Source organism: Tachyglossus aculeatus, chromosome 16 (assembly GCF_015852505.1).
Source record: "Tachyglossus aculeatus isolate mTacAcu1 chromosome 16, mTacAcu1.pri, whole genome shotgun sequence".
Lineage (NCBI taxonomy): Eukaryota > Metazoa > Chordata > Mammalia > Monotremata > Tachyglossidae > Tachyglossus > Tachyglossus aculeatus.
In genome coordinates this window covers 13788192-13807942 of record NC_052081.1, presented here as the reverse complement: position 1 = coordinate 13807942, position 19751 = coordinate 13788192, and the positions used below count along the sequence as shown (strand labels likewise).

At 42.9% G+C, this 19751-nt stretch overlaps 1 protein-coding gene across 3 annotated transcripts in view; it reads left to right on the top strand.

The window, feature by feature from the left end:
• TRMT1L (tRNA methyltransferase 1 like) overlaps positions 1–18942 on the top strand; it is a 29114-nt gene extending 10172 nt beyond the window's left edge. Inside the window, exons 4-16 of one of the 3 annotated variants that reach the window (XM_038757658.1) lie at positions 2188–2301; positions 4519–4583; positions 6723–6852; positions 8323–8446; positions 9007–9086; positions 9719–9968; positions 10433–10645; positions 11156–11346; positions 12760–12838; positions 14074–14240; positions 15212–15271; positions 18244–18370; positions 18497–18942. In XM_038757658.1, the coding sequence (XP_038613586.1) occupies positions 2188–2301; positions 4519–4583; positions 6723–6852; positions 8323–8446; positions 9007–9086; positions 9719–9968; positions 10433–10645; positions 11156–11346; positions 12760–12838; positions 14074–14240; positions 15212–15271; positions 18244–18370; positions 18497–18776 (1880 nt within the window). In that variant the 3' untranslated portion in view covers positions 18777–18942. The remainder of the gene's footprint in view (positions 1–2187; positions 2302–4518; positions 4584–6722; positions 6853–8322; positions 8447–9006; positions 9087–9718; positions 9969–10432; positions 10646–11155; positions 11347–12759; positions 12839–14073; positions 14241–15211; positions 15272–18243; positions 18371–18496) is intronic. The other 2 variants (XM_038757659.1, XM_038757660.1) reach the window with 2 other exon arrangements.
• The last annotated feature ends 809 nt before the right edge of the window (positions 18943–19751 follow it).

Here is a 19751-nt window from a genome sequence, read left to right as displayed (position 1 = left end):
TCCGCCAGCCTGATATTTCAGTCTTTCCCATTCGGTCAGGACCCTTCAGAGTGATACAACCTTGAAAAAGGCCACCTCTCCTACCTCCCAGTTTGTACAGTGCAGTATCTCTTCCCTGTCGAATCGTCCATGTGCTGTCCTGTTTGGAGGAAATGTTCCAAGAATCCTTGAAGTCATTTCCAGAAATAAGAGAAAGGTTGCCCTGGGCTCAGTTCTTTCCCAGGGTTATCTGTCCCATACAGTTGGCTGCCTTCGGATAACCCAGTGACTGCCGGATGCGTAGGGGATCGGGAGCCGTAGGTGCCCCCACTGTTTTTGGGCAGGAAGGGTGCAGAATTAGTCAGTCGTATTTATGGAGCGCTTATTGTGTGCAGATCAATATACTAAGCACTTGGTACCGTCTAGAGGGGGAGACAGACATGAATGTAAATAAATAAATTACAGCTCTGAACATAAGCGCTGTGGCGTTGGGACGGGGTGTTGGGGGGGAATGAGTAAAGGGAGCGAGTCAGTCCTCTCCTCCCTTGGATTTGAAAAGATCAGAGAAGGAGCCAAGTTGGCAGCTCCACCTACCAGCTTTCCCCCTACCAACTGCTGTTAGAGTCCTCGGGGGGCAGGGGCTGGGTTTCCACAGCAGCAAAAGCACAGCAGAGCAGGTACAGTCACTCACAGTGTAGCTGGGGTCCTTTTGGCCCAAGCAGGAAGCAGCGTGGCCTAGCTGATAGGCCACGGACCTGGGTTCTGATCCCCCACTCTGCCACTTGCCTGCTGGGTGACTTCGGGCGAGTCACTTCACTTCTCTGTGCCTCCGTTACCTCATCTGGAAAATGGAGATCAAGACCGTGAGGCCCATGTGGGACACGAACCATGTCCCACCTGATCAGCCTGTATCTATCCCTGCGCCTGGTACAGTGCCTGGCACATGCTAAGCGCTTAACAAAGCAAAGCAAATAAAACAGAGGCAGGCATGCCTCGGGGTCTCCCTGGCACAAACGGCGGGGATTAAAAACCTGGAACCGCGGCAACAAGACTTGTGTGGTTCCGGGGGAAAGAAAGCCACCCAGATTGTGAGCCCCATGAGGGACAGAGACCGTGTTTAACTATCACCTGCTGATTTTCTCCCAGCGCTTAGTACCATATGAGAAGCAGCGTGGCTCAGTGGAAAGAGCACAGGCTTTGGAGTCAGAGGTCATGGGTTCAAATCCCGGCTCCGCCAATTGTCAGCTGTGTGACTTCGGACAAGTCACTTGACTTCTATGTGCCTCAGTTACCTCATCTGTAAAATGGGGATCAAGACTGTGAGCCCCCCAGTGGGACAACCTGATCACCTTGTAACCTCCTCTGCGCTTAGAACAGTGCTTTGCACATGGTAAGCGCTTAACAAATGCCATCATAAGTACTATTATTATTGTGCTTTGCACGCAGTAAGCGCTGAATAAGTAATACTACTGCTCCTCACATATGGCTCCAGGGGTCACTGAGGACCAGAGGTGCAACAATGGAGCAGGAGGCACTTTTGCACTTTTTGGATTTTTTTGTTCGCTTTTTGTATGGTACTTGTTAAGCGCTTACTGTGTGCCAAGCTCAGATCTAAATGCTGGGGTAGATACAAATTAATCAGGCTGGACGTAGTCCCTTTCCAACATGGGCCTTACAGTTTAAGGAGGGAGTAGGATTTAATCCCCATTCTACCGGAGAGGTAACTGAGGCACAGAGAAGTTAAGTGACTTGCCCAAGATCACATAGCAGACAAGTGGCAGAGCTGGAATTAGAACCCAGGTCCTCTGACACCTAGGCCCATTTGCTTTCCACTAGACCACGCTGCTTCTCCAGTCTTGGTTCCACTCTTGGCTTGGATGGTTTTCCATTTTTTGTTTGTAACTGTTCATTCTTGTGTTGCCGTAAAAACACTTTCCAAGTTTTCGTAGCTTCGATAAATTTAATCCAAGCTCTTCTGCAAAAATTGATGATGAAAACAAATAATTTAATCTAATTTTTGTTTTATAGTGTGAGTAAATGATCACCATTGAAGACGCAAACGCTCACACTGACGTTTCAGTGATAGAAGTTGGAATATCCATCTTTATCTTTAAGCTTGCAAAAACTGGGTTTGAAAATACGCTTTGGATTTTCATCTTTGTGTATAAGAACGAACCTGTTACTTGTTTTGATTTTTTTTTTCCTTAGCTGATAGGAAGTTTTGTCCACTTTGTGCTAGAGAAAAATTCAAAGCTTCTTCTGCTCACAAGCTTCATCGGCATCTTCAGAATTTACACTGGAAAGTCTCTGTTGAATTTGAAGGTATGTATTTTAGTATTTCATGAATAAATTATGTCTGTTCTGGGTTTTTGCTTGGAATATCAATCCATCCATCAACTATTTATTAAACGCCTGCTATGGTCAAAGTACTGTACTAAGTGCTCGGAAGAGTACAGCAGATTAGACATGATCCCTTCCCTTGAGGTGGTTACAGTCAAGGTTGGGGGTGGGATAAGATAATTTACAGACAGAAAGAAGGAAAAGAGGATGTGTAGTAACTACATTTTAAACACCTCGTAATCAGCAAGCATCATCTGAATATTGTATGTTTTTGGAACCCATAATAAAATCATTTGTTTTCATGCATGCTTTTGAAAAATAAAGTTAGGGAAGCGGTATGGCTTAGTGGATAGAGCATGGGCCTGGGAATCAGAAGGACCTGGATTCTAATCCCGGTCCTGCCACTTGTCCGCAGTGTGACCTTGGGTAAGTCACTGTACTTCTCTTCGGGTCAGTTACCTCATCTGTAAAATGGAGATTAGGACTGTGAGCCCAATGTGAGACAGGAGTATAACCAACCGAATTACCTTATATTTATCCCAGTACCTAGTACTGTGCCTGATACATTGTAAGCGCTTAACAAATACCACAATTATTGTTACTGTTATTCAGATAGTATAATGAGGGTATTTATGCACTTACTTACGGGCTAAGCGTTGGGACCGGTACAAGATAATCAGATCGAACACCATCTCTGTCCCCCATGGGACAGTCACAGTCCGAGTGGGAGGAACAGTTAATTTATCACCATTTTACAGGTGAGGAAACTGAGGCCAGAGAAGTTAAGTAACTTCTTCAAGGTCACAAAGCAGATAAGTAGTATTTCCGGGACTAAAAGTTGGGTGTCCTGACTCCCAAGGACACATGGGACATGCTGGTTTCCAACAGGTAGACCGGAACTCTTGAACCTGGGTAATAGCCTTCAGTTATGTTACATAGTTGTTGATTGTATTAATACCTGGAGACACTGGGTGCTCTCCATTGTGGTCTCGTGGGTTAAAGATAGCATAATACCTCAGACTCAGCCCAGAGTGGAAGGACAGTAGCCCTTGGCTCCCTCCCATGATAGAATCTCTCTTGTGGTTTGGGATCCCTTGGCCAAGGGAATCTTTGGGCTGTGCCACACTGGTTGACTTCTGGAGCAAAAACAAAAGCAGCCCTAGAGAGCTACACCCTAAACCATCAAAGCTTCATTTCCATCATTCCTTGTATCCCTCTTTTAGGAACGGTGTCCACTTTGAGAGTTTCTCTATGCATGGAATATGGTGCCTATCCACTGAGAACCCCATCCCCCAACCTAAATGTGAATCTGCCCCACTATATCTCAGTGCTTCTACCCGATCCCTTCTTTTTTGTCTTTTCAGCTTAGTTTTTGAGAGTTTGGCTTAAGTACCCGAGGTGGACTAATTCTGAAGTCTGTATGTCTTTATGTAGCAGACTGGAAAAAAAATTGTCCTGCTGGATGGATAAATTGCGAACTCCTTGTGGGAAAGGGACTGTGTCAGAAGTAGCAGACTGGAATAAAAATTGTCCTGCTGGATGGATAAATTGCGAACTCCTTGTGGGAAAGGGACTGTGTCAGAAGTAGCAGACTGGAATAAAAATTGTCCTGCTGGATGGATAAATTGCGAACTCCTTGTGGGAAAGGGACTGTGTCAGAACTGTTTATTTGAACCTACTCGAGTGCTTAGCGTAATACTTGGTGAATCCCACTGCCAATTTTTATTTGCTGTGACTAGTGTATCTTAATACTGTCTTAATATGTTGTGGGCAGACTTCCAGCTGTTGTGGAAAGCAGCATGGTGTAGTGAATAGAGCACGGGCCTGAGAGTCTCGTTCCGGCTCCACAACTTGTCTGCTTTATGACCTCAGGCAAGTCACTTCACTTCTCTGTGCCCCAGTTACCTCATCTGTAAAAAATGGGGATTAAGAATGTGAGTCCAATGTAGGACAGGGACTGTGTCCAACCTGATTAACTTGTATCCACTCCAGTGCTTAGAACAGTGCTAGGCACATAGTAAGCACTTAAGTACCATTATACAAATAAACTCTGTTGTACTCTCTCAAGTGTTTAGTACAGTGCTCTGCACATAGAAAGCGTTCAATAAACACCGCCGATTGATTAATACTATTAATGTTTAGAAGCCCCATCCCAGAGAAGCCCTGCCGCATTTAGTTAACTAATATTCTTTATTCTAGGTTACAAAATGTGCATCTGTTACTTACCGTGCCGGCCAGTAAAATCAAACCTGATAGGAGACCAGGTAAATAAATGGGTTGGGACTTTAAAAATTGCTTAATTACAAAAAATTCATTTTCTTCCTCTTTTAGGGAGGGAGTCTGTAGGACTTGTGTTTGTGTTAGTTCACTCCTCAGGTCCTAAATTTCTTTGGGGTTAAGCTCTCAAGTCCACCTACTTGTCATTTGGGTATATTGGAGTAGGCATTTTACCCTAATTTGAAATGTAAGTTCAGAGCCTCTTCAGTTTTAACTTCTTGGGAAAAAAAAATTGGGGTGACAGTTTGCAATTTTGTTTTTAATCTGAAAAGGAAATATCTATTATCCTCCCCTAAAGTGGCCTAGTTTGAGACTTAATAATAGAAGGTTATGGGGGTAGCTGATTACAGGGAAGCTCTCTAACATGGAGGTCGTGTTCTCAAAGTACTTCAAGTTATCGGAAAATCGCATTATTTTTAACCATTAATTCAACTGGAATTAGTGGGTTAGCGGGCAGATTGTTTAAAGATAGCATCCATAATTGACCATTTTTGGATACGAATTTGTATATTGTTTTTTGTACACCCTGGCTGAACACTTTCTACCCTTTCCACTCATTTGTTTTACTTTATTGTGTAAAGCTGCAAAAACACAAAAAAACCCACAAACAGTACAATGCAGTAAGGCTTGGACAGAGGCCAGGAAACATAGCAGCATCACTCTTGGATCAGTGGCATTCAGGCACACAAAACCATTTCTTCCTACATCATTCATTCATTTAATCGTATTTATTGAGTGCTTACTGTGTGCAGAGCACTGCACTAAGCGCTTGGGAAGTGCAGGTTGGCAACATATAGCCAACAGCGGGCTCACAGTCTAGAAGGGGGAGACAGACAACAAAACAAAACATATTAACAAAATAAAATAAATAGAATAAATATGTACAAATAAAATAGAGTAATAAATACGTACAAAGATATATACATATATATAGTTTATATATGCATACACATATATACAGGTCCTCCGACTCCGAGGCTCATGCTCCTTCCACTAGGCCATGCTGTTTTGAAGGGACAGTGCTCTTAATTCTTAACCAATACAGAATTACAACCCCAAAAGTAGGCAGATATCAGGTTTACTTTCACCAACTTGTGGATCATGAAATATTGGACACACTTGTGTTGTGGGAAGAATGTTCCCTAATTCTTCCATTGTTTTATGCATGTAGTGCAAGTTTATGTTACAGCAGAAATAGGAGTATTGTTCTTTTAGTTATGTTGAATTTAGAGGACATTAAATGGAATTTATTGTGGACTTTTTCTTTTTTTAAAAAAAACAGCACCTAAATTTGGCATTAGGAGGGAGAACTGAAACAGTTCATATTTTAAAAGGCCAAATTTGCCATTTCAGGGAAAAAAACTCACAAAATTTCAAATATTCTGCACAGGCAAGTCTCTTGACAAATTGTAAAATACTGAATTTTCTCAGGCAGCAGCACGTGCAGTGATAACTTTTGAAATTGAAGATGATGCCTTTTATCAGAAGGAGGAAAGATCTTTAAAAATTAAATCCAGAATTTGCAGTCAATGAGCATAGTATTTTCTTCCCAGCTACTGGGTTAAGGATATGAAAGGTGACACTCAAGAAGATGTATTGGTTTAAAAGAAGCATCTTCGACCTGCACTGAATTACAGTGTGCAGAAATTATTCTTGTCTAATATGCATATTCTTCAAGTTACAGAGAAAAATCAGAAATACATCACTGTTGAATTGTTGCAGTTAACTGCTAAGTTTGCTGCAAAACTGTAAGCTCACTCTCGGTCACAGCGCTCAGATCCCTCCGTGCCAACACTGAGTCCAGCAGTTTATCAGTCTGCCACAGAAAAGGAAATGAAGGAAATGAAGGCCCTAGTAACCACGTGGGGAGAGAATATTGAAATTATTTGAAATCATGGGATTTTTTTTCCTGAAATGGTAAATTTGGCCTTTTAAAATACACCTCCCTCCCTCATTTTGCCACATTTAGTTTAGTGGGTTTTTTAAAATACTACAATAAATTGCACTTAACTAAAAATACTCCCAGAACCTATAACTTGAAGACTCCCTCTCTTGTCACTTTAGAGCCCTGAAGTTGCTATAATGTAAGTCTGGGAGATTAACACTCTATTTACCTTGTTTTCTAGACCATTACAAAGATGGGAGCTCATTACCACTGCATTATTTGTTCAGCAACAATCGCACGACGAACTGATATGGTAGGGCATATCAGTCGCCATATAAATAAAGGAGAGACTGAATCCCGATATATTGCAGGTAGGTAGAGTGGAATGTGAAATATTCATTTTGAAATATGAATAAATAAATCATTCCGTGGGAGGACATATTGTTTTGGTTTCGGTATTCATGGGGGTCAGTCTTGTATTTAGAGAAAAGCACAAACATCTTAAATTCAGGGAGGCACAGCAAGACATTTGGGAAGCTGCCTTCCTGTGATTCAGTGCAGTTGAGCCTCTAAGTAACGCAACGTTTTTCTAAACAATTTTTCCCCTCATAGATGTATTTGTAAATGGGCCTGAATAGAAGCAAGAAACTGTAGATAAATAGAAGCATCCAGTATGATGAAAGATGATAGGGGTTTTGATTGATCATCTGAGGTGCTATTGTATCCATAATTTATATTAATATCTGTCTACCCCTTTAGACTGTAAGCTTGTTGTGGGCAGGGAGCACGCCTACCAACTCTGTTGGACTGTATTCTCCCGGGTGCTTAGTACAGGGCTCTGTATTCAGTAAATGCTCAATAAATTCCATTGAACGATTGATGTAATAATAATTAATCATAAGTATGGTGTTTGTTAAGTGCTTACTATGTGTCAGGCCCTGTACTAAGCACTGGGGTGGATACCCACAAATCGGGTTGGACACGGTCCCTGTCCTGCGTGGGGCTCTCATTTTTAGCTTCCATTTTACAGATGAGGGAACTGAGGCACAAGGAAGTGAGGTGACTTGCCCAAGGCCACACAGCAGACAAGTGGCAGATCCTGGATTAGAACCCATGACCTTCAGATTCCCAGGCCTGTGCTCTCCCCATGGGCCATGCCCTGCTGCTTGTGCACTTAATGCACAATGTGAGCGCAACAGTAGAATAGGTATACTACTTCAGTATTGAAAATATTCATTCAAGCCTCTCGAGGGGGCCTGCCTATTGAAAATTGTCAAAGAAATAACAAGGAAAAAATTAACTTGATGATTAGAATTGAGAGTAGGGACCAAGAGATGACAGGTTGGAAGATGGGGAAAATGCTCAAAATCATCGACAAGGACGCCTTTAAATCAGATGTATTAAGAAGATGGAGAAGCCACTGTAATACCACTGGAAGAAGTTTGATTTCTATGTAGTTCTATCTTTGGGTGTTCACCGCCTTCTTCTCTCCTCCCTTTATATTGTAAACTCTTTGAAGGCCAGGGCTGTGCCTTGACTGCCTTTTAGACTGTGAGCCCACTGTTGGGTAGGGACTGTCTCTATATGTTGCCAATTTGTACTTCCCAAGCGCTTAGTACAGTGCTCTGCACATAGTAAGCGCTCAATAAATACGATTGATTGATTGACTGAACTCTCCCCCTGCAACTTCGCCTCTCCCCCTGTTATGGTGCCCTGCACGCCGTGAGGGCATAGCAAATTTTATTGACCGCCTGAGTGGGGAAAAATGCCCTCCGAAATGTAAATTGTCATCTGGACTCATTATTTGAAGTACCCTGCCTCAGAAATTTTTCATTTTCCAGCTTCTGCGGCTAAACCTTCTCATGAAGTTCTGAAAGAGGCAGACACAGATATTCATGTTCTTCCTAATTATTCCACGCCTGAGAAAACAGACACCTATTTTAATCCCAAAATGAAACTGAACAGGTAAGATAAATTTGCCACGGTACTTGAAGTGTTTCTAGTTGTTTATTTTTTAAAAATAATTCTTGGTGTGCCACTTTGGCTATACGGTGCTTGAGAAAGGATCCATTTCAGCTTTCTCGCCACCACCAGTTTCTTTAGGGGGAGAATAGTCCTTAATTTTTTTTGGCCTGAAGGAAAAGACTTATTTATAAAATAATTTTCCTGATTAGCTGTTAATAAAATAGTGTTAAATCAATGGTTTAAAATCATTTTGTAAATCTCTGGTTTTTGCTTGTCTTTGAGGGCATGCATTATTAGATCTCTTTCAAAATGTGGTAGAATGGAGGACTATAACACTGGCATTTCTTAAAACAGTCTTAAGATAACTCCCTCCTACTTAGACTTGTGAGCCCCATGTGGGCCAGGAACTATGCCGACCTGATTAACTTGTATTCACCCCAGCGCTGAGAACGGGTCTTGACACAAAGTAAGCCCTTAACAACCATTAAGATAAATGGAATAAAGGGAATCAGTAGATAAAAATGATTTATTTGTAGGCTTTGATATTTTTTTTCTTCCAGGCAGCTCTCATTCTGTGCACTAGCTGTCCTAGCTGAGGAACGAAGTCCTTTGGAATGTTTGGATGCTTTTGGAGCCACTGGTAAGAACACAGGCCTCTCTGGAATTGGATTTTATTTATTGTTAATGTGTTAACTTGACAAAATCCTTATGGCAGGAAGCGCTTAGTACAGTGCTCTGCACACAGTAAGTGCTCAATAAATACGATTGAATGAATGAATGGGAAAATGGGTTCAACATATTATGTGTTTGGCATTTTCAAAGTTCACAAAAAACAAAGATGACTTTGAATTGAGAAGCCGTGTGGCCTACTGGGTAGAATAAGGGCCCAGAAGTCAGAAGAACCTGAGTTCCGATCGCAGCGCCAATCACTTGTGTGCTGTGTGACTCTGGGCAAGTCACTTACCTTCTCTGTGCCTATTACCATGTCTGTAAAATGGGGATTAAGACTGAGTCTTAATCTGATTTGCTTTTATCTACCCCAGTGCTTAGTATAGTGCTTTGCACATAGTAAGTGCTCAGTGAATACGCTTGAATGAATGAAATGAATGATTAACTCTCTGCTTCAAGATTGTTAATGAAAACCTTTCAGGTTATTGAAACACCTTGTGTTTTATTCATCCCTGCAGTGATGCAGAGCATTTAACAGCACAGTTCATTATAAATGGCTTTCCTTAGAGGATTTTTAACTATTTTCTCTCCGTTCCTCCAAAGGCATAATGGGATTACAGTGGGCAAAGCACCTTGGGAATTCAGTAAAGGTTACAGTTAATGATATTAATGAAAATTCGGTGATGATGATTCAGGAAAACTGCCATTTAAATAAAATGAAAGTGGTGTTGGGCAATAAGGAAGAGGATGAGGGACATGAAGACCTTGAAGTAGGAGAAGAAAACGTCGGCACTATTGAGGTGACCAAAATGGATGCCAATGTGCTAATGCATTTGAGATCATTTGATTTCATGTAAGTGAAGAACATGTTAGTCTTTTATAACTGGGTCTCCATTTATGCTACATTAGTGACGTGATTATTCAGTGTTGTCCTCACAAGCTTAATCTTATAGCATTTGAAAATGCAGCATTTACTGATGATGGTGGTTTTGGTTTGCTGTCTCTTGAGCCTAACTTAGTGTTTCTAAGCAGCTTTGATGTGGATTCAAATCTCTATGCCCCACCTTTTTTAAGGAAGGTTTCAATCTTGTGTTACTTACCTTTTAAATTTGTACAGCACTTTCAAATTTGGTGGGATACGGAAGCTGTTAGTATAGAACTTGTTTTATGTATCTTAAGGAGTTTGTGAAAAAGGAAGGCTTATAGGAAAAGGAAAAGCTTAACTAAACTGATTTTTTAAGATAACCCTAAAGGTCGGTCATAACATTTATGCACTTTACGCATTCTGAGGTGATTCTTTAAATCATTCCGTTTCAGACACTTAGATCCATTTGGAACATCAGTGAACTACCTGGATTCGGCATTTAGGAATGTAAGAAATCTTGGAATTGTGTCAGTAACGTCCACGGACATCAGTTCTTTGTATGCTAAGACGCTGCACGTGGCACGACGTCACTATGGTTGCACCATTGTCCGAACAGAATACTACAAAGAACTAGCAGCAAGAATTGTAGTAGCTGCGGTGGCAAGGTACTGAAACGCCCAGCAATGTTATGGAATTCGACTGAATTCGGCAATGATTCTTTTGCCGGTCTCATTGCTCAGAATTCACTCAGTCGTATTTGCTGAGTGCTAACTGTGTGGAAAGCGCTGTACTAAGTGCTCAGTGTAAAGCGCAGAATGTAAAGATGGCCTCAAATATAGGTGAAATGTGTATTCTGAACATCGGATCTTTTGGTCCTATGATTTTATTTTTGATAGTGTCTTGAATGGGGGCGTTTAGATGATTGAATTATTTCCGCCATTTGTAAGTTTCTAAATTGTGCCATATAATAATGATTCGTTTACGTTTTGAATCTTGATGGTCAGTTGAAGGTTATTACTAAATTTGCAATTTCCATTTAACAGCCGCCCATTTTTATGACGTATGTTGGACTAAGTGAAGAATTGGGAATCAGATGTATTCTGTCATCGCACCCAATAAGGGTGAAAATTAGTGAGATTTTACTTGAACTTTTCTGGTTCCTTTCGTTTTTTCAGAGCCGCAGCCCGGTGTAATAAAGGGATAGAAGTTCTACTTGCAGTAGCACTAGAACATTTTGTGCTAGTGATTGTCAGAGTTTTGAGAGGACCTTCTCAGGCAGATGAAACAGCAAAGAAGATTCGTTACCTTATTCACTGTCAGTGGTGTGAAGAGAGGATTTTTCAAAAGGAAGGAAATATGGTTGAAGGTAAATAGTTTTTACAACCCCTCTATGTCTTTAGTCTAACTTAAGAAGAAGGCTTGAGTACAATTACTAATCTATATGCATAGTCTTTCCATTTCAAAGATGCTGCTGCTAATGCTTCCCTGGGCTTATTTCATATTGCTATATTGCTATATTTCAGCATATTTCCCATAATGCTGAACAAATTTGCCACTGATTATTCCCCTCATAGACTGGGGATACCAAGGAACAGAAGCAACATGGCCTAGTGGATACAGTGGCTATACAGTGGTTATGTTTCTAAACATACATATCAGTTTAATAATGAGGCTCCATTCACCCTTCTGAGGATTCAGAAGTAATTGGTTACAAGTCATGTTTTTTTTTAGTTCTCAGGGCCCAGATTCTTCAGCAAAATAGTAATTTCCAAACCTGGACCAAAACTCAACAAGACCAGTGTGTCATAACTCCAACAATAATACAGAAGACCCATGTATAATAAGTCCCATTACTCACATGTGCTACAACAATAGTAATTCCATTCAAACTGCAGTGATAAAAACCACAGCATGTCCTATGAGAAACTGCATTTCTTTCTCGGCCTTGATCGTCCCAAAAGAGAATCGTCCCACAACCACTGTAGAAAAGCTACGCTTCCTTCCCCTCCTCTGCTTCAATCTTCACTCCCACCTTCAGCTATTTCCTTGGGTTTGTTAACATGGATCCTCTCCTACTTTTTGTCTTTGGTGTGGCATTTGTTTTGTAAAAAAACGATTGGGGTTTGTGGTGCTGAGATGAAGCAGTTGATAATTGTTTTATATAAGCTGTTGGGATTCAATATGATTTACCCTATAAGAAGGTAACACTAAGGCTCCAACCCTGCTCTAAAAAGAGTGGCAGAGCATGGGAAGAAGGTGTAGAGCTAGGAATGCTTCTCCTCAGGACAGATGCTAAAATGGTTTCCAGATGTTCGGAAAGCCTCCGGGTACTCTTCTGGCAGGCAGATTTGTCCTATGGCTCCAATTCCCCTGCCGTAAAAAGGACAGTGTGTCCACCGGCTTTTGCTCAGAGGCAGGCCTGTGTTGAAACAGGTCGGAGTATTGAATATGGTCTAAAACAACCACCCTGAGAGATGGGTCTTGGGCCAGAGTGGGTGAAGGATTCTAAACCGACATCCTCGGGTTTCCCCCGATCCCCGAAGTTGCCCAGTCTCTTGGTAGGACTGTTCTTCCAGGACACCCTGGTTCCCACTAACTGAGTGGTGGAGAAAGGCAGGCAGGTACCATTTACCTTGGTTTTTGACAGAAAGTGGAGAAGGTATCTGTTATATCGTACAGACCTACATTGTTTCCCTTCTGATGATGTAGCAGGAGCTCATCCAGCCTGTGACCTATTGCAGCCCGACAACTCTGCTCAGGTGTCCCCTTTCCATTTCAGAAAACCCATACCGACAGCTGCCTTGCGACTGCCACGGAAGCATGCCTGGAAAGACAGCGATAGAACTTGGTCCTCTGTGGTACGTAAATTGGATAAAGTTGCTCATATTCAAAGCATCCTGTCAGAGCCAGTAAATTATAACCTCTAATCCCGCCCGGTGTTTCTCCAGGACCGCAAACAAGGTTGACTGATTTGAGTTGCTCCTCTTCTCCATGCTGGGTGTCTAATGAAGCTATGAAAAGCAGTCAGTGGGGACCTTGATAGTTCAGAGGGTAATCAGTCGATCAGTGGTATTTATTGAATATGCTTATTGTGTTCAGAGCACTGTACTAAGCGCTTGAGAGAGTGCAGTACAGCAGAGTTGGTAGACACGTTCCCTGACCGCAGTGAGTTTACAGTCTAGAGATGGCGGCAGACACTAATATAAATAATGCATAGATATGCACGTAAGTGCTGTGTAGCTGAGGGTGGGGTGAATTATCCAGAATAATTGAATGTCATCTGCATTAGGATTGGTTTGCTTTTGAATTGATTATTGTAAATCCGGATTGCTTTTTCTCTTAAACAGTACCTGTTCACCAGAAATCACTGCGTTTAATGTAACAGTGGCATGTAGTTACTGCTTATCTTTTGAAAGTTGAATTCATTAAGCTGAGGATGCCCTGATTAAGGCAGATTGATGGACTTGCTTTTTCACAACCTCACTACTACCAGTTTAAGGTCTTTTGAATGGAGGCAGGAAGGGGCGGGGAGGAGGAAAGTAGTGACGAACATTTGATATCTGATAGCGTTTGTAATCCTTAAAAAAAAAAAGATTATAGGCTAGGTAAATGGAAACTAATTAAACTAAATCATACAATTAGAGCCGCTTCAACTTGCTGCCTCTCAGGTTTTTGACTGGGGACTCCAGGCTGACTGGGTAAATCTTCAGGCGAGGGTCTGGAGATCTACGCAGCATTGAGACTGTGTGCCTGCTCGGGAAGTAGCTCTGATTTGCCTTAGGAATGAGGCCAGTAGTTGAGCATATAGAAGGGTTTCCAAGTCTCATCGACACCACCCAGTCAAACTACACTCTCCCCCAATCCTGTGCTCCAGTTCTCTCCGGATGGATGGTTACTGCATCTCTGCCTTTTTCAAACCAAATACGTGGCGACGCTAAACTTGCAACCAGTCGGCTGCCGGAAATTTCCGTATGTCATTGCCCACGTAATCTGCGTGTTTGATTGTTCGTCCAAGTGGGGAAAGAGTAAACTTATTTAAGTAAGTGTGCTTGCCAAGCCCAAATCTTTTCTTTTGTGTTCTCTCCCTGGCCAGGTCAGGGTCCCTCTTTAATACAGCATTCCTCTGGAGAATGCTGTGTAAAACTGTTGAGCATGGTTTAGAAGACATTCAGACCTTAATAAAGACCTTAATATGTGAAGCAGAGTGTACGACTCTGAACCAGCTTTCGATTCATGGACCTTCAAATCTCAGCAAGCATGGTAACTAATGAAGACAATTATACGTTGCTTACTAAATGCCGTATTTTCTGCTGATCGGTTTGGCCCTGTGTGGAAACTGCATTGGTTAAAACAATTATTTTGGATTCATGTTGGGTCAGCCCTAACCTGAAAACTCACACTAACCAATCATTTGTTGGGCTGGAGGCTTTGCTTTTGTCCTCTGTTCTTCTCTTTCTGATCTCTGTAATGCTTCTCCTCCCTTACACCCCTATGTCCCCAATTTCCTGTGTGTCTTTGCTTTCATTTCCCTGGGTTTTTATATGACTCTTTGTTCTCACACTGCTGAATCTTTTTACTCCCTGGTCCTATGGCCTTTAGTGCCTCACCTCGTTTTCCCTCCTTATTCTTCTCGGGGACCACTCTATTTTCCTGCCTTTCCGCTGTTTCTTTTTTTCCAATTTTAAAAATCTTTTTAATTTAAAAAATTTTAGGTTTTATTTTAGCATTCCTAAATATTTGGCCCCTGCAAAGAAAGAGAAGGGAGGTGATATCAGTGCGCATCTTTTTGTAGCATAATGTACCGGGGCTAAAAATAGTAAAATCAGGAAAAAAACAAAAAGCCTTTAACCCACCTCTGTGGTGTCTTTCATTGCAGAAGAGTGGGTAGTCTGCCTTTGACCACAGGTGTCAGATTAATGCAAAATATACATACATTACAAGGCTAATGTCTCTCCCATAGGTGACTGCTTTATGGGAATGTAGTAATAGGGTCTGCCCTGGATAGGTATTAATTTAGAATTGAAGCTGTGAACTGTGGTCTTTCCCTTGGGAAATCAGAGACTTTTGCTCCTCAGGCAATTTTAGCCCAGTGATGCAGAGCTAAAGCTCTGGTATCGCCTAAACCAGTGGGGAAACAAAGTGTACATGCAGTTCTTTTAGCCGACGTATGTGTATTCATAAATTAATCTCACTCAGAGAAAGTATCTACTTGCATTTGATTTTTTTTTTAGAGGAATGTGGAGTAATTATTAAAACTCCGGATTTGGCAGCAGACTCCTGTGGTATACATGGTATGTTTTCCTTGCAATTGCATCAAGCTTCCACAGCTTCCATTTTGACAGTACTCATCCTGTTATCCTAAATGCTAGAAGAGAAAGTATATTTATCCATATAATTCACGTGTCTGCAGACATGTTCCTCTGTGCCTCAGTTACCACATGTGTAAAATGGGCATTAAGACAGCCATATGGGGGCAGGAATTGTGCCCAACGTGATTATCTTGTATGTACCCCAATGCACAGTACAGTTCCCGGCACATAGAAAGTGCTTAACAAATACCACAAAAGAAAAAAAAAAGGTGATTCACCAGGAAGTACAGCTTCTAGCTTCAGAGTGGAAAGGAAGATTGTTAATTGAAAGAGTTAGTACTCCCCCCCAAACTTCATAATTTCTACTCTTTAGAAGTTACTAGTATCTTAGTAAGTAGAAGACTTCTTAATATCTTTAGGGGGTGGAAGAATTGGGTTCAGAATATCCAGGCCTTAAAACATTTTTGGTTGAGAGTAAACCACCCTAACTCAAAGGCAAAACATTATACCTCCTTGAAGAGAGATAATGAAATGTCCAAGCCTGGAACTTTACAGCTCAATAGCTAACTTCTAGCCACAGGAAAGTCCATTAGAAGACTATTATTTGTCTACTATTATGTATCTCCTGCCTGAGAATTAGGTGGTACAACCGCCTTTTCTTCTAAGGTTTTACATCTTTCATCAGCTTATTAAGGGCTGAATATTCATCAAAATCATACTTTCAAACAGTGGTATTTGAGAGCTTACAGAGTTCCAGTACATCCAAGCACAAACCCTCCTGTAAATACAAACTACTGGACAGAAAGCACTGTACAGGTTTGGTGATTTAGATATAGGGACTGGAGTCTGTAGTGGAGGTTTTCCAGATGTTGGCATATTTCTTCCATGTGTATTTTTTATCTTTAAAGTAAGGATGGATTTATTTTCCTTCCTTTCCCATGCTATTTGAAGTGAAGCAAGGGTTACTTACCATAGGTAGAGTTTCCCAGAAAGGTATAGATGAGCCAAATAATCATCTGGTAGTTACTTCCACGTTATGTACCTCTGGGCTTATCCTCTTTGATCTTGAGGGCCTGCCTGGAAACAGGTCAGGTGATCCCCATGATGCCAAAAAAGACCGGGCCCTTATCTCCAGTTTTCCGATAGCCAGGGCAGCAGAAGTGACCAGAAAGAGAGAATGGCACCACCCCCGAGGGGAGAGGAAAGGCAGATGGCTCTCTTTTGGAGAACTCAAGTTATTGGTAAATAACCTTTGCTTCTCCAAACGGGAGTAAGGGAGGGGCTAGGTGAGCATTCTAGCAGATTCCACGGCTGATCCTGGGAAAGGAAGTGGGATCCAGGCAATTGAAACCAGTGCTGCGGGATAGAAGTACCATAAACAGATCTCTCCTCTCGAGGTCCTATTTCAACACCAGTAGCCCCGGAACGTAAATGGAATCTGCCTCAAAAATCTCCAGTGGCTACCAATCAACCTACGCATCAGGCAAAAACTCCTCATTCTTGGCTTCAAGGCTCTCCATCACCTTGCCCCCTCCTACCTCACCTCCTTTCTTTCATTCTCTTTTAGACTGTGAGCCCACTATTGGGCAGGGACTGTCTCTATATGTTGCCAACTTGTACTTCCCAAGCGCTTAGTACAGTGCTCTGCACACAGTAAGCACTCAATAAATACGATTGATGATGATTCTCCAGCCCAGCCCGCACCCTCTGCCGCTAACCTCCTCACCGTGCCTCGTTCTCGCCTATCCCGCCGTGGCCCCCCAGCCCATGTCCTCCCCATCCTGGAGTGCCCTCCCTCCGCACATCCGCCTAGCTAGCTCTCTTCCTCCTTTCAAGGCCCTACTGAGAGCTCACCTCCTCCAGGAGGCCTTCCCAGACTGAGCCCCCTCCTTCCTCGCCCTCCCCCTCCACCTTACCTCCTTCCCCTCCCCACAGTAGCTGAATAGATGTATGTACGTATTTATTACTCTATTTTACTTGTACATATTCATTCTATTTATTTTATTTTGTTGTCTGTCTCCCCCTTCTAGACTGTGAGCCCGCTGTTGGGTAGGGACCGTCTCTAGATGTTGCCAACTTGTACTTCCCAAGCGCTTAGTCCAGTGCTGTGCACACAGTAAGCGCTCAATAAATACGATTGAATGAGTGAATGCTCTGGAAAACATTGCTCAGGGCCGTCACTGCCTGTCCCCTGACAAAGCGGCTGGGAAACTACCACCCCACTCACTCTAGCTGGGCCCAGCTCCCTCCATCTTACTGGGGCTTGGGGGGATCCTCTAAGCAAATAGAATCGAGGAAGCGAGTTCATCATGGCCCACCGTAGCTTTGGACCCCCGCTATTACATGGCCTCTTCTGAATAACTGCTGCCTACGAAAACACAGAGCCTAAATCCTTGGGCCTAGAGAGAAAGGCTAAGGGGGAATCTGGGCGAACGTAGGATAGCCAGCAATTTGAGCACAATGCAGTCCCAGTTACGCTCCAGCCAGAAAAAAGCGTGCTGGAGCCTAAGAAGTCTAACAACAATTTCCAGCCCAGAGCATTAGCTTGCCTGACTGGAGTCTTCTCAGCAGTCAGGAGGGAGACAGGAGGAAGGATGGACCCCGGTGGCCTCTTTCTGATCGGATCGCTAGCTCGGGTGGTAGACCTCTAAGCCAGAACTCAGATTTCCCGAGAAGAAGGAGGTAACGTGCTGCTGTTATTCCATCCTGCAAGAGCGGCCAGTGTAAATGCATCTCAGACTCCGCCCAGCTTTTCTGTTTGAAGGTTGAGAATGAAGCAACAAAAATGGTTTGGAGGTTGATGGGTTCGAGTAAATATTCATTCACTCTTTAGGAAATATACATTTCTACTTTCCTTGGATCGTCACCTATACCGTGCTCCGGTAATTCTGATTTGATAGAAAGCTGGACGGGGTTTTACGACGTTGGCTAGCGGCTTTGTTTTTGTGCTTCAGGAAAAAGGAAAAGTAACGAAGTGAGCAGAAACGCAACCAAGAGGCAAAAGGCAGAAGTCAGTGCCGAACACCCTCCCTTTTACTACAATATCCATCGACATAGTATCAAAGGGATGAATATGCCAAAGTAAGAGGCGCGAGGGTGGCGGGGGGACTCCCCCTCCTCTCCCCATCTCCCCCGCCCGAAGTTAGGAAGCATTTTATTTTAAATTTGGCTGCAGGGATACTCAGTATCCCTTTTTTTCCACTGCAGGTTAAACAAGTTTCTGCAGTATCTCACCCAGGCTGGGTTCCGTGTGAGCCGTACCCACTTTGACCCTACGGGAGTCCGTACAAATGCCCCTCTGATGCAGTTCAAGTCCATCCTCGTGAAGTACAGCACCCCCACAGCCGCCGGAGGCCAGACGGACGGCCACCTGCACTCGGTGGAAGATGCAGCACCGGACCCTCCCCAGCTCCCGGCGGACGGCAAATCCAGGGCGGAAAGCTTCTTCTCAGATTTCCGTACAGCCGATCTGGCAGCCGCCGTGTAGAGACGGAGCTGGGATTCTGGGGATGTAACGCCGTGGGTCTGAGAAGCCAAACAACCCTAGTTGTACACTGACACAGCAGCCACCCGTTTCACTGCTTTTGGAAGCTAAGCTTTCCAGTTTTCTCTTGTTTTAAAGGAGACCAGTTTAAAGATTTTACAAGACTTCAGATGTGGTGCGTTGTTTTCTGTTGAGCAGTCAACTTGCCGTTAACTTGGAAATATTTTCTAGGTGCACAGCCCGCCAGCCGTTTCGATTTGGGCTCCATTGGCTTTATCTATCTGAATCTATTCAACATGTTTTTAATGTTCAGTTTAGAGGATGGATGGATGGGGCTAAAGCCTTCCAACATTTTCACAGCCTGGCATTGATTTTGTCCCTGCAACTTGCTTTTGGGCTAGCAGTGAATGTCACAGCCGGATTCTTGATCTCCTGTCCGATTTCTGGAACTGGCCCTGCTCCGTCATTCCAGCATAGCGCTTTCTGCCTCTAAAGAACCAAATCTGAATAAAATGGAAATGACATAAGCTTTTGGATATTTAAACCCAAGTCAGACAGTGTTGCAGTTTGTAAGCTGAGGCTCCCTTTCCCATTTAAAAGCTCCAGTAATGGGCATCTATTCCTCCCCCCGTAAAATGGGCTTCACCTTTTTTTCTTTTTGGGGTGGGGGGAGGCAGGAGGGGCGGGAATTTAGCCCCACAGTGACTTGAGAAGTGCTCTGGATTTTGAGTTTGATGGGACATGTTTTTGGACAAGAGATGAGAACAGTAGATTCCAGGATTTGCCTTCTCTGGAAACCTACGTTTAGAGAAAGAAGTGAACGTGTTGCTGATCTCACTGTCCCAGTCCATGCATGACTCCCCCGTGAATCCCTATATTTGCTTGCGAGCTGCCTCTCCCAAGTGAAATTGCTATGGTTTTTACAATAGTAATGGTTTTCTTTTTCAGTGTTCAGCATTTCGTGTTTAGAGGCTACAA